The 15,405-nt window shown below is 31.3% G+C and overlaps 2 protein-coding genes across 2 annotated transcripts in view; one reads left to right on the top strand and one right to left on the bottom strand.

Moving 5' to 3' along the window:
• The first annotated feature begins 7 nt into the window (after nucleotides 1–7).
• LOC139528682 (vacuolar protein sorting-associated protein 29) lies at nucleotides 8–5,121 on the top strand. The gene is made up of 4 exons (XM_071324799.1): nucleotides 8–80; nucleotides 2,856–3,047; nucleotides 3,678–3,913; nucleotides 4,405–5,121. The coding sequence occupies exons 1-4, from the start codon at nucleotides 78–80 to the stop codon at nucleotides 4,520–4,522; spliced, it is 549 nt and encodes a 182-aa protein (XP_071180900.1). The 5' UTR covers nucleotides 8–77; the 3' UTR covers nucleotides 4,523–5,121.
• A 5,345-nt stretch (nucleotides 5,122–10,466) lies between these two features.
• LOC139528678 (ultra-long-chain fatty acid omega-hydroxylase-like) overlaps nucleotides 10,467–15,405 on the bottom strand; it is an 86,730-nt gene continuing 81,791 nt past the window's right edge. The window contains exon 13 of the mRNA XM_071324797.1: nucleotides 10,467–10,743. Within this exon, the coding sequence (XP_071180898.1) occupies nucleotides 10,641–10,743 (103 nt within the window). The 3' untranslated portion in view covers nucleotides 10,467–10,640. The remainder of the gene's footprint in view (nucleotides 10,744–15,405) is intronic.

Raw genomic sequence — 15,405 nt, 5'->3', positions numbered from 1 at the left:
ATGCAACAACCAATCAAATATACCCTTCTTTGCAATTTTGGTTGCACACATGACAGGAAGTTGAAAGAATTTGGAAAATGGTAAATATGATTAGGCCACTAAAACTCAAATGAATTGAGTTATTCTTCTCATTATTAGCTAGACAAATAAGATTATTATTAATGCTGAACTTGATTTGTTATCGAGCTTACAATTAAAAGGCTATTTTCAAGATAGAAAGGAAGAAACGAAAATAAGGGGGTGTGTCAGTCAAAAATGTGTAATTTTGTGTTAGATTACAGATACAATAAATGATTTTTGGTCCTTCTTGGAAAGATGTTGCTAGCTAATCCCTTGTTTACAATATCATCACATGCTCCCATTACCATAATGAAGCCGCCTGGTAGTGATCTGGTCATTACTCCAAAAAGTTAACTGCTAACACATTATGCAGGATCTCTCTATATATAACATGTAATATGAGGCAGACATTACCTGTAAATGGGGACGAAGTCTGTATGAATTATTTTTTTGTAACTTAAATATTTGTGAAAAAAAGAAACGGAAATACCGAAACGTTTCCGATTTTGGTTCTGTTGTTAGGGATGTTAGTTGTGCTGACGTTATTTAAGTTAAAAAATGTATGACGTCATATGCAATATAAACAAAGAAACGCTATCATCAGGTAACGTTTTTTCATATATCAAGGAATTATTAAAAATGAAATTGGTATTGCGTTCCTTCCTATTTTATACTAGACAGATACATGTAAATATATATTTTACTCAAAGTTTCATACAAACGAGACCGCAAAAGGACGTACATTGTAGATTTCTGCGCAGATGTGGTAATTCAAAACATGACATAAAAAAAATTGAACGATTTCCAGTTCATAAGTACAATGAAATTTTCCCGGTTTTAAAAAAAAAAATTTTTATTGATTTTTCTACTGTTATTGGGGACTTCATCCCCATATACATTTTTGTAAGTAGCAAGAAGCAGCTTCGAGAAGTGACAAGAAACGAAAACTTTGCAACAAGAAGATTAATTCTGCAACAAGAAGTATAATGTCATGAATGTAGTGACAAGAAAACAAATTTAGCGTACACACATGTATGAAAAATCTAAAATTATTTCAAATAAATTAATATTGAAACAATACAACTCATTTCTGCATTCTTTCAATTTTTCTTTATTTTTTTTAAACCTTAGTATAATCAGATGATTTATTTTCTAAATATTTATTGTAAATTAATTTTCACGACTTTCTTGTCCCTAATAATTCTTTTCCTGACCCTTGTTGCTAATTAGTGAGACTGCATTTTATGCATTTGAAAGTTTTGAAATTTATTAAACTTTAAACAGACAGGGGCCCCATTGACCAGATTCCTAGCTTTTGGTACTGGATAGGCATATGAATATGCGACAGGGTTTGAAAAAAAAATAAATCTTAACCATTTCCTTTTTAATCTTGATATGTGGATATCAAAAGGTACATAAAAAGCATGCATTGCAAAATCTTAACAAGGACCGTTTAAAGAAAACCAACAAAATAATAGTAAACAATATTTTATCATATGCCAGATAAAATCTTTGTTACTGAAAGCAAACTTACATGACTTAAAAGTTTGCAGACTACTGATATGAATTATACTGTGTATTCTCTAATTTTAATGACTTAATACATATGCTCTTTAAATATATTACTTCTGTAAAAAACTGGATATAAATGCTTGATTTGCTGCAGGTACACTTCTTCTTCAAAAATAAATCTCTTTTAATTAAGAAAGAAAAGTTTGTTTTTTAACAATTTGATTTTAATATTGCACAGTTTGTTCCTTTAATTTAAGGGCTTGTACCACATAAATGACATATTTCAATTTGGTTAGTCAAATTAGAAAATCAAAGAGTTTCATGTTCAACAGTACATGGTGGTCAAGGGAAATATTTCAAACTCAAAAAGACAAATACATCATGTCTAACATTTCTAGCCTATCTATTTACAGACAAATTAAAGTTTTGACCCAAATATGATTTAATTCTGCTGTAACAATTTGTAAGTTATGAAATTAAGACGTCCTTTAAAAACCCAGACTTCACTACAAACATGCATATATCTCTATCTTACAGAATAATTATCACTCCTTTAATAGAGGATTAAATATAATTTTTGTTTGATATATGTAAAGATGAGTTAAAAAAAAAAATTATTTCTGAAAATTGAAAGAAACTATTTATAAAAATTAAAAAATAGTTTTAAAAAAATGATGGTGAAAACATAAACGTTTCTTACTTATGTTTGGAGGGTAAACGGACAGAAAGTCACAGGACAAAAAGTCACAGGACATAAAGTCACAAATTTGATAGGACAAAAAGTCACAAATAATTTGTTGAAAATTATTTGCAAACTATGAAAAAGATCTTGAAATAGTTTCTTTTTATAACAAATATTCATTTTTAAGTATATTAACTTGTTTATAAGTCTTGATAAATGAAAATCTATTTAATTCTTATTATTCAAATGATGTATTTCTTGTATGACAAAGCCATTTAAGTACCATGCCACATTGACACTTTGTTTGCATAACAATTATTTGAACATTATTGACATTTATTGAATAAATTTTAATAACAAAGTTGCTTAAATTTATATTAAATAGTTCAAGAAAAAATAAAAAAAATATTTTCAAAATCAGTGTTTTTTTATTCAAAGAAAAATAATCTCAAAACTGAATTGTGACTTTTTGTCTGTGACTTTTGTCCGTGACTTTTGTCCTGTGACTTTCTGTCCTACATTCGTTTGGAGCTGCACTTCTTTCTAGTACAATATTTCAATGGGACATTAATCTCTTATTTAATTGTGTATTTTTTTTCAGTTGGTGTTAGTTTTAGGAGATCTACACATTCCGCACAGATGTAATAGTTTACCCAACAGATTTAAAAAACTCTTGGTTCCTGGTAAAATACAGCATATATTATGTACAGGGAACCTATGTACAAAGGAATCATTTGACTACCTGAAAACATTGGCCAGCGATGTCCATGTGGTCAGGGGAGACTTTGATGAGGTTAGTGTATTATTGAAATAATGATTTTAAAGAAATACAGAACCCATGATCTTGTCACTCTGTCAATTCTACCAAAACAAAACCTCTATAAAAATGATCAGTTTTGTAATTTATAAAGGCTATCTAGTACTTGTACCATATGATATATATACATGATATATATGCAGCATTCTGATTTGTTATACAAATGTGTATAAATAATTCTGGTTGCTATATTGAATTGACTGTTGTATACTCTTAACATCCATTGGAAAATGTTTCATGTATATTTTGATGATAATACATTACAATCTTGTGGTTACTGTAGTGTCCTATTTTTAAGATGATTTAAGAACCTTAATAAAAATAGACATTGGAAGATGTGGTATGAGTGCCAAAGAGACAACTCTCCATTCAAGTCACAATTTATAAAAGTTCTTCAACGCGGAGCCTTGGCTCACACCGAACAGCAAGCTATAAAGAGCATGAAAAATTACTAGTGTTAAACCATTCAAACAGGAAAACCAACGGTCTTATCTATAAAAGAAACGAGAAACTGTTATGAACTACATTAACAAATGACAACTACTGAACATCAAATTCCTGACAATATTTACATTATATTCAAGAAATAATCTCTTTTATTGTTAGAACCTGAATTATCCAGAGCAGAAAGTTGTAACAGTTGGACAGTTTAGAATTGGTTTATGTCATGGCCACCAGGTGGTACCGTGGGGCGACACAGAAAGTTTAGCAATGGTTCAGCGACAGTTAGATGTGGACATTCTCATTTCTGGACATACACACAAGTTTGAGGCATTTGAACATGAAAATAAATTCTACATTAACCCAGGCTCTGCCACAGGAGCATATAATGCTTTGGACAGGTAATATTATAATAAGTTATTACGGTAGCTATATTAAACTGCATGTTTCCATTAAATTGTTACAAGTGCACATATACAAAAGCCTATCATTGTCGTATCAAGGTGTATATTCAAAGTGAAACACTGCTGTACTTCTAAAACATGTTGTTTGATTTATAAAACAGTTCAATATCATAGATGAGGGCTTCTCATATAAAAAGGAAGATGTGGTATGATTGCAAATGAGACAACTCTTCACAAGAGACGAAATGGCACAGAAATTAACTATTTTAGGTCACTGTACAATGTACTGCCTTCAACAATAAGTAAAACCCATACTGCAAAGTCAGCTATAAAAGGCCCTGAAATGACAAATGTAAAATAATTCAAACTAGAAAACTAACAGCCTAATTAAATTTCCAAAAAAGAATTCTAGAAGGTGTCTCAAACATCAATTCTGAACAATAACGTTAGTAAAAATAATAAAATTTAAATTTCTTTCTCTTTTTCAGCAATGTGATTTCATCGTTTGTGATACTAGACATTCAGCAGTCGACAGTTGTAGCTTATGTATATAAACTGATAAGTGATGATGTGAAAGTAGAAAGAATAGAATACAAGAAAAACTAGAAGGATAATATGAAAAATTGTAAAGAAAGTAAATTTGTAAAATAGTGTGAAACAAAATATGCTGTTGGACCATGTTTATTATCGAAAAAAAATCTTGTCATTTGTAAATTGTAATGTATCACTATGTTTCCTATAAACAAGAATTAAAATGATAAGGCACTCAAAGAAGCATAGCTGCCACTTGAAGGAAGTTGAAGCATGTAGGCAATATTCTTTTAAAGAAGGAAAACACAAATTTTAAAACAGAAGAAATTTCAATACTCAAGGGAGATAACTTTTTCATCCTTACACATTTTGTAGATTGTCAAATGAGGTTTAAATTGTGAATTATTTTTATTGTTTTTTAACTACCGGTATATAGATTTGATCAGACCATGGACTATTCTACATAATTGTGGATTATCAAAATAATCCATGATAAAATGTGATACAAGATAGAAGTCTTAAAATTTTTCAAATGAGCAAAAGGTTATCAAATGGTAAAAATTTCCACTGAGATTTTATTGGTGTCATAATTTGTACATTTTTCATATTTATTTGTAATGTCTGCACATTCTGTTGTTGATAATAGTGCAATAAAATAGATGTAATTGTCTAAATGTAGTTTTTGTCGATCCTGCAACTTTTGTTGCAGAAAGCTCGACATAGGGATAGTGATCCGGCAGCGGTGTTATCTTACTTCTTAAAAGCTTTATATTTTAGAAGGTGGAAGACCTAGATGCTTCATACTTTGTATATAGATGCCTCATGTTACAAACTTTCCGTCAGTCACATGTTCAATGTCCTTGACCTATTTTTCAAGGTTCAGTGACTACTTGAAAAAAAGTTAACATTTTTTGTAATGTTAAATTTTCTCTTATTATAAATAATAGGATAACTATATTTGGTTTGTGCGTACCTTGCAAGGTACCCATTCCCGTCAGACAGTTTTCACTTGACCTCGAACTCATTTCATGGATCAGTGAACAAGGTTAAGTTTTGGTGGTCAAGTCAATATCTCAGATACTATAAGCAATGGGTCTAGTATATTCAGTGTATGGAAGGATTGTAAGGTGAACATGTCCAACTGGCAGGTGTCATATGACCTTGACCTCATTTTCATGGTTCAGTGGTTATAGTTAAGTTTTTGTGTTTTGGTCTTTTTTTCTTGTACTACTTGCAATAGGTCTACTATATTTGGTGTATGGAATGATTGTAAGGTGTACATGTCTAGCTGACAGGTGTCATCTGATCTTGACCTCATATTCATGGTTTAGTTGTCACAGTTAAATTTTTGAGTTTTGGTCTATTTTTTCTAATACTAAATGCAATAGGTCAACTATATTTGGTGTATGGAAATATTTAATGGTCTATATGTCAGTCGTGCAGGTTTTATTTGACCTTGACCTCATTTTCAGGGTTCATTGCACAGTGTTAAGTATTTGTGTTTTGGTCTGTTTTTCTTAATTTATAAGCAATAGGTCAACTATATTTGTTGTATGGAAGAATTGTTAGCTGTACATGTCTGCCTGGCATGGTTCATCTGACCTTGACCTCATTTTCATGGTTCATTGATCAATGTTTAGTTTTCTTGGTTAATGTTGAGTTTATGTGACAGTTATAATAAATATTTTACAATGCATATTCCAAGATACAAACACATTAAACATTGACAATTTATGCAATATATTAAGTACAGCAACACAACACAGACAGTTTATTCCAAATTAGATTCCTTTGGGACATTAACAAAGAAACAATCATAATACAGTTAAATTGGTCGTTTACACTAAGATTTTTCATTAAATGTAATTCATTTATCATGTTTTTCCTAAACATCTTTATACTGATTGATCTAAATGATCAAAATTGAAGTGAAGGATATTTTCATGGTGTTATCTTTATCACAAAATAGGAGAAAATAAATCTCTCTGAATAATTTCCTACATAGCAGCATATCTATTTGTCAGTCTTACAATTTTTTTACAATACAACTTTGCATTTTGATGATTATTTACAATGAAAGAATCTTTATTTGCAGGCAATATATATCCAACTTTTCAGAGCTTTAAATTTGGAAAAGGAAGTATATTTGGTGTGTTGAATGATTGAAAGTACATGTCAACCTGGCAGGTTTCATTTTACCTTGACCTTATTTCAATGGTTCATGGCTAATGTTAAGTTTTTTTTGGTGTTTTAAGTCCCTTTCTTAGATATGATAAGCAATATGTCAACTAATTTTGATATATGGAATCCCAATGATTGTAAGGAGTCGAAGTTCATCTGACATCCTTATTTTCATGGTTGGTTGGTCATGTCTTCATGTTGAATATAAAATAAGAATGTGTCCCAAGTACATAGATGCCCCATCTGCCATATCAATTTCAATGTTCAGTGGACGGTGAAAATGGGATAAAATCTCTAATTTGGCAGTAAAATTAGAAAGATAATATTATTAGGAACATGTTAATGTAGGATTAAATAGTGTCCCCCATGAAATGATGTCCCATGGACAAAATTTCACAGATATAACCTATGAAATTTGGTCCAGAACATAATTTTATTATAAAATATTGTCCCCTTCTATGTAAAAGTGTCCCTTGACAAGAGATTCTATTGTGACCTTCGTTGGACATTTTTTCATAATGAAATCATGTCCATATTGCATAAAAGTCTTGCCTGACCTATAGTTGTTTTAAATGTTTGTGTCATTTTGGTCTTTTGTTGATAGTTGTTTCATTGGCAATCATACCACATCTTTTTTATATTGTCTAATACCAAAAAAAATATTTAACAAAAAATAATAAGACTAAATTGACTTTTGTTTTTAAATAAACAACAGGAATCTATGAACTGTTTTAACATCTTTGAATTACAAGTTTTAATGTTTTCTCTTGTGTTTTTTTTGTCATATATTTCATTGCTTTTAATTTGAAACTGCTTTACCTTCCTTCTAAATGATCTTCTATCATTATTTTCAAACTCTGGAGGGTATTGATCATCACACAGAAAGTCATATAGCTGTTTATATTCACCACTTTCCATTTTTGTTTACATCTGTGTTGTCTTTATTTAAATTTCAATTATGATTTAACTAATTGATTAAAACATTTCAATGATTGCTAAATTATTTCCCTTCTTTAGGGACAGAAAAAATAGCTACACTATGAAATATTGTCTTTTGTGACATATTTTTATAAAACATCCATGAAATTATGTGCAAGTACTAGGGACAATTTTTCACTTAGGGGGACACGATTTTATAGTTAACAAATGTGATATTCTGTCCCATGAACAAAATTTCACAGATGAACTGTGAAATAATGTTCTAGAGGACACAATTTCATGGGACACTTTTTTGGCTTACATTAACCCTGTTTCAAGTTGATTGGACTTCAACTTCATCAATATCTACCTCGATCAAAAACTTTAACCTGAAGTGGAACAGACAGACGAACGAAACGGACGGACGAACTGACGCACAGACCAGAAAACATAAAGCCCATAAATGGGGCATAAAAATAAGAAGATGTGGTATGATTGCCAATGAGGCAACTTTCCACCAAAGTTCAAATGAAGCAGAAGTTAACCAAAGTTCACTGATCAAAACTAATAATTTATTTAAGCTATTAGAAGCCCCAAAATGTCAAGTTTAAAACAATTTTAGAAAGAGAACTTGATTCCTGTACAAAACAATAAATGAAAAATTAAATTAGATACTGTGGAATCATTTATTTTTTTTGATGAATACCAATTTTCATCTTGCATGTTGTTGTATATTTATGTTACTTTCATGGGTTTGCCAGTCTGCATACATGTACAAGCCTATAGAAAATTTGTCATTCACTAAACATTGAATTTCATGGTTCAAGTATACCCCTATAAATCCATGAAAATTGGTATCTAACAAAAAATAATGAAACCACAGTATACTCAACAAACGACTACCACTGTAATCAGCTCCTCACTTGGGACAGACGCATGCAGAATGTGTTGGGTTTATACATTTGCTGATGTATGGATTAGTTACAAGGTGAACATGCCTAGTTTCTAATCTCAACCACATTTTCGTGGTTCATTGGTCAAAGTTTAGTTTTCATGGTTTAGTCCATTTCTCAGATACTATATTAAAACAAACTAGAGGCTCTCAAGAGCCTGTGTCGCTCACATTGGTCTATGTGCATATTAAACAATGGACACAGATAAATTCATAACAAAATTGTGTTTTGATGATGGTGATGTGTTTGTACATCTTACTTTACTGAAAATTCTTGTTGCTGCAATTATCTCTATCTATAATGAACTTGGCCCAGTAATTACAGTGGAAAATATTTTCGAAAAATCTACAAAAATTTATGAAAAATGTTAAAAATTGACTAAAAAGGGCAGTAACTCCTAAAGGGGTCAACTGACCATATCAGTCGTGTTAACTTATTTGTAAATCTTACTTTGCTGAACATTATTGCTGTCTACTGTTAATCTCTACCTATAATATTATTCAAAATAATAACCAAAAACAGCAAAATTTCCTTAATATTACCAATTCAGGGGCAGCAACCCAACGACAGTTGTTCGATTCATCTGAAATTTTCAGGGCAGATAGATCTTGACCTGATAAACAATTTAATTCCATGTCAGATTTGCTTTTAATGCTTTGGTTTTTGAGGTATAAGCCAAAAACTACATTTTACCCCTATGTTTTATTTTTAGCCATGGCTGCCATCTTGAATAGTTGACCGGGTCACCGGACACAATTTTTAAACTAGATACCCCAATGATGATTGTGGCCAAGTTTGATTAAATTTGGCCCAGTAGTTTCAGAGAATAAGATTTTTGTAAAAGTTAACGACGACGGACGACGACGCCGGATGCCGGACGCAAAGTGATGAGAAAAGCTCAATTGGCCCTTTGGGCCAGGTGAGCTAAAAAGGAGGGGTCTTGGTGGATGAGTGACTTTAGTAGTTTGTCTATGTATCACTAGCCTATCAACACTGAGGTGAGATCAAACCACACACATGACAGGTGCTTTCTACTCTAATCTTTATTGACAAGAATTGCTAGTTTTCTGCTGAAGGCTAGTGGTTCTCTCTGAGCACTTCAGCTTCATCTAACGATAAAAGCTGGCCGCCACAGTATAAACAATAGTTAAACACTTATTTCCCTCAGAATTTCAATATTATACAATAATGATCAGTAGGAGATACATTTTTGTTAATTCCTTTCTTTTTATGAGTTAAAGGATAACTATAGTTGGCATGTGTGTACCTTGCAAGGTCCTCATATGCGTCAGATAGCTTTGATCTGAATTCATCCTAATTTCATGGATCAGTGAACAAGGTTGAGTTTTCTTGGTCAAATCCTTATCTCAGATACTATACACCATAGGTCTACTAAATTTTGTGTATGGAATGATTGTGAGGTGTATATGTATGTCTGGCAGGTATCATCTGACCTTGACCTCTTTTACATGGTTCATTAATCAATGTTAAGTTTTCATGGTTAAATTTATTTCTTAGATACTATAAGAAATAGGTCAACTATGTTTAATGCATAGAATGGTTATTGTAAGGTGTCAGTGTCTATCTGGCATGGTATCTGACCATGACCTTATATTAATGGTTCATTTGTCATTGTTTAGTTTTCCTGGTTTAGTCTGTTTCTAAGAAATTATAAGCAATATAGTTCAACTATATTTGGTGTATTGATTGATTGTGAGGTGTTTGTGTATTTCCTGTTTGGTTTTTCTGACCTTGACCTTATTTTCTTGGGTCCTGTAAGTTTATGTGATTATATTTATAACTTTCAACATAAAACCAATGGTCAGTAAAGAAGGTGAGACATTTCAGCCTGTGCATTCTTGTTACTTTTAGGGCTTGTTAAATCTAGATAAAAGGGTCTTTACCTGGGGTAGAACAAACCTAGGTTTTATGACGATTTAGAATAATGGAAATGAAAATACCCAAAATATGTTACATCAAAATTAATTTTATTTTATATGAATAATTGTATAAAAAGTATCACAACTACCCTGAGACAAGAAATGTTAAAATCACCATTTCAGCTTAAAGAGAATTTCTTCTGAATCAGTCATAAATCAAAAACTGCATTTCTTTTTAAAATATCTATCTATATACATGTATCAACTCCTGTCTTTAAAGCTGACCATTATTCCATTTTTAGCTCTCATCACAAATTCAATAAAAGGCTCTACTTTATGGTCAGGATCCAAAGAAATTTCAAATCTGAAAGAAATAATGATATATCAAATTTATTTCTTAGTTTATCATGTCTGCAGTCTAGCATTTAATTTGATAAGCTATACCATCCTTATTTTTCAGGAATTCTATTTACCATAAGCTTCTATCAAATCTACTAAAAATCTGTCTTTTTATATGTGTTTTAATTTGTGGTGTTCAACTATTAACAACGAATACCATGAACATGTATTTTTCATGAGCACTAATGATCCCAAGCACTTATAGGTTGCATTTCTGTAAATATTGACAATGCAATTTCCCATAGGAACTCCCTTTACGGCTAAAACTGTACCACTTTTACTATGAAGTTTTGAAAAAAATCTTATCCTAGAATTGAAAGTTCATATGCACCACAATTTTTTTCAAAGGTCAAAATATAGGGCTGTGCAGCATATTTTCAACATTTATATGCCCTGTCAGAGTTTAAACTTACACTAATTTTCTTAACTATCCCTACCTCGAATGAAAGGTTACCACAGATTTCAATGTAAACAATATGCACGTGTTTATTTACTGGTAACATTCCCAAGTTCTGTCTCTACGATATGGAACACAGAGAGCATAACTGGGAACCAGTATGTAAACAAAATTAATTTTCTATGAATATTCAATTACTTCCCAAAAGAGGCGTGTTTTGAGAAACAGCTGTATTTACAAAGTGCAACCTATACAGACATTTATTCAAATAGAAAACTCTCTAAAATCAGTTTTTCTCACATTAATACTCATTTATCAGAATTAAAGTCTTAAAGAAATCACTGTGTATACTCTAAGTTTTTCTTTACTATACATTTTATACCCCCTCCCCTGTTTCAATTTTTTAAAGAATTTGAAAACAAGACTTTAATTATTGCCAGCTTACCATATTTGCATATTTTCTGATAAAAAATGCCTAGAACCTGTTAAAAACTGTTTTGATAACATATTGAAAGCATATCAGAATATCATAAATGTAATGTTTAGCAGTCAATCATTACAACATTCAAGATTATATAAAGTATCCAATCCAGCCTCTATCTCCAGTCCACATCTTACTGTATGCCTATTTGTCAATTAAAGAACACATTTTCTGCCTCAAATGGTCAATTTAGAATTCTTGTCACAACAGTATCATCTGTAACCATATATCTGACACAATTTAGCTACTATATATACTAGAAGTGTTCAAACAAATCCATATTTGCAATAGTTGTATGTATGCAGATACCAGTCTGAGATATAAAATTCACTTAAAATGTTGTAGAGATGACTGCTAACATCTGATTTTTGCATAACTTCCAACCATAGTTATTGTTTTCTATATCAAGAACTTTAAAATCATAAAATCATAGCATTTACAAGTTAAATTATTTGTTTTATGACCCAGGGGGTAGGCAATTTTTATGCCCCACCTACGATAGTAGAGGGGCATTATGTTTTCTGGTCTGTGCCTCCGTCCGTCCGTCTGTCCGTTCGTTCGTTCGTCCGTCTGTCCCACTTCAGGTTAAAGTTTTTGGTCAAGGTAGTTTTTGATGAAGTTGAAGTCCAATCAACTTCAAACTTAGTATACATGTTCCCTATGATATGATCTTTTTAATTTTAATGCCAAATTAGAGGGTTTACCCCAATTTCACGGTCCACTGAACATAGAAAATGATAGTGCGAGTGGGGCATTCGTGCACTGGGGACACATTCTTGTTCTATGTTTTTTTTACCCTGCGGCCTCATATTTCCTAAATCATTCTGCTGTTTCTAGCAATTTGGAATATTTAGTACATATTCAGGATAGAACACACTATTGTAAGTTTTCTTGAGATATTTTTGTTTTTCTAGCTTGTATTTATTATGCCGTGGTGACAAAAAACCCAGATTTAGGTGTTGCGGCTTACTTTTGGGTTATCGAAAGGACACAAATACCCCATAAATAATATTCAGGAAGGATCGATGAGTTTCAATGACTGCGAAGAGTAAATATAAGCACTTCTTAACAATTTTACTTACAAATATACAAATATTATGATTTAATTTTGTATCCAGGACTTTAAGTAAACTATGCATACTGTAAACTGTGAATTTATGCTGAGTCATCATATTTAAGGCCCAGGATTCTATCAATCTTCATTAAATATTTATAAAACTTCTTATTTGAGTTAATTTCTTTAAAATCTGTGAAATAAAGCAAATTTGGTAAAATTCTGAATGTTCCCCTTTTTCACCCTATATAGGTTGCATTTCTGTAAATATTGACAATGCAATTTCCCATAGAAACTCCTTTTACGGCTAAACTGTACCACTTTTACTATGAAGTTTTGAGAAAAATCTAATCCTAGAATTGAAAGTTCATATGCACCACAATTTTTTTCAAAGGTCAAAATATAGGGCTGTGCGGCATATTTTCAACGTTTATATGCCCTAAACTTCTCAGAGTTTAAACTTACACTAATTTTCTTAACTACCCCTACCTCGAATGAAAGGTTACCACAAATTTCAATGTAAACAATATGCACATGTTTATTTACTGGTAACATTCCCAAGTTCTGTCTCTGCGATATGGAACACAGAGAGCATAACTGGGAACAAGTATGTAAACAAAATTAATTTTCTATGAATATTCAATGACTCCCCAAAAGAGGCGTGTTTTGAGAAACAGCTGTATTTACAAAGTGCAACCTTACAATAATGAAGAATTGAATCCTGTTCTAATCAGTATCCATGCCAGTGATTGTCTTAAGTATTGTTATTTGGATAAAATGTTATTGAAGGCAGACCATTGATTGTTTCTATAAATAATTCATGTTTCAACGGACATTTTACAGCTTATTGTTGAGGACTGTTGTGTTGCCCTCTAGATGTGTTATTCGTGTCAATGGGTTACTGTCAGTGTCTCATCCCCCATCTTCTCTTCCCCGGCGAGAAGAAATTCATGACTTCATGAACTATCATGAATGGTTCGTGAATGTTCATGAATGGTACATGAAAATTCATAAATAATTCATAAATGAAGGTTCATGAATTTAATTCATGAACTGTTCATTAAAAGTATTTTATGAATGTTCATGAAGTTTTGATGAACCACTAGCTGCTCATAAAAATTCATGAAATGTTCATTAAAAGTATTTATGAATGTTCATGAAGTTTTGATGAATCACTAGCTGCTCATAAAAATTCATGAAATGTTCATTAAAAGTATTTATGAATGGTCATGAAGTTTTGATGAATCACTAGGTGTAACATTTATAACTTACATCACACGAATAAATGAGTATCAAAGATACCGTTTCGACCTTTCAGAGTAGAACATTTTACCTAATTATTCGTGAAATATCATAAATGTATGGTGTTTTTATTTTTTTATTCCTGCAAAATAAAAAAATAAAATAAGATGAAATAGAAGTTGTAGCTGTATTTTAAGATAGATATTATATACAAAACTAAAATTTTAAAAGGAAAACGTATATTTTAATGAAAGTGAAATACATTTTCAAAACATTCTCAAACACCCATATTAAGGGGAAGTAACTCTTGTGATTTTAAATTTTTACAAACCGGCAAACCCCGCAAATCGGCTGTTTCCGTAGTCCAACGGTCGACCGATTTTGAGAAGTTCACTGAAATACCATAACAGGGACGAATCAACTTCGGGCCGATATTATCTGGGACGAGATTGACACCTTGACTTAAACGCACTTGCAAATATGACGTCATATGATTACGCTGGATAACAAAAATGGAGAATCCAAACGCAGATGTTTTCAGATAAGTATTTGATTTAACATATAATGATTATGAAATACAATTTGTTGAGGCAATATAAAACATTTAGGATTTTAATCTGAGCAAAACATCAGAAAGTTTAGGCAGACAATAAATTAATGAAGAATGATAAATTGATATATTGTTGTCACATTCATAACAGACATATCGTAATCTGACATGTAAATGGTACATGGGTATATATGATAATCTGATATGTAGAAATTAAATTGTGTGAATAATATTCATCGTAAATTAACTTGGTGAAACGTTAATAATAATTTAAGTCGCCAGTATCATCTTCAAGGGTTAAAGAGGGGGGGGGGGGGGGGTACTAAATTTGAGTTTAACTTAAACTTCCAATGCAATTTAAGATGCATAATGCTGTTTCTATTGAATGTATTGCTTCATACAATCATTACCTCTTGAACAATTGATTCTTTGTGGATATTTTTGTACTTTTAGGGGATTAAATATGAGCTGCCAGCAATGATATGAAACAGATTTTATGCAGACTCCATTTTAATACCTTTATTCAGCAATTATTGTTGGAAATACAGAGACAGCAAGTTTTGAATTACAGAAAGGAAGAGAAGTTTATATATCACACATAATTTTTATATTAGTTAATCAGTTTGTGGATTTACCAGTGATAATTCCAGTGGAATCTACTGGAACAATTCATGAACAAGAAAGTTCATGAACATTTAAGTGTTCATGAACTTCAATGTTCATGAACAATTTATGAACAAAGTTCATGAACAATTCATGAACAAGAAAGGGTTCATGATCATTGTTGTTCATGAACATTTAAATGCTCATGAACCTTTCTTGTTCATGAATTGTTCATGAACATTAAAGTTCATGAACATTACTGTCGATTTTCAGTTCATGAATTGCTCATCAAATGTTCAT

This window comes from Mytilus edulis, chromosome 6 (genome assembly GCF_963676685.1).
Source record: "Mytilus edulis chromosome 6, xbMytEdul2.2, whole genome shotgun sequence".
Lineage (NCBI taxonomy): Eukaryota > Metazoa > Mollusca > Bivalvia > Mytilida > Mytilidae > Mytilus > Mytilus edulis.
The sequence above is the reverse complement of the archived record's forward strand: the minus strand, read 5'-3'. Positions and strand labels throughout refer to the sequence as shown.

Bases quoted from the DNA above. Each gene is read 5' to 3' on its own strand.
- LOC139528682 (XM_071324799.1), top strand. The intron at 3,048-3,677 runs GTTAGTGTATTA...TTTTATTGTTAG, and splicing joins TCAGGGGAGACTTTGATGAG to AACCTGAATTATCCAGAGCA. The intron at 3,914-4,404 runs GTAATATTATAA...TCTCTTTTTCAG, and splicing joins GCATATAATGCTTTGGACAG to CAATGTGATTTCATCGTTTG.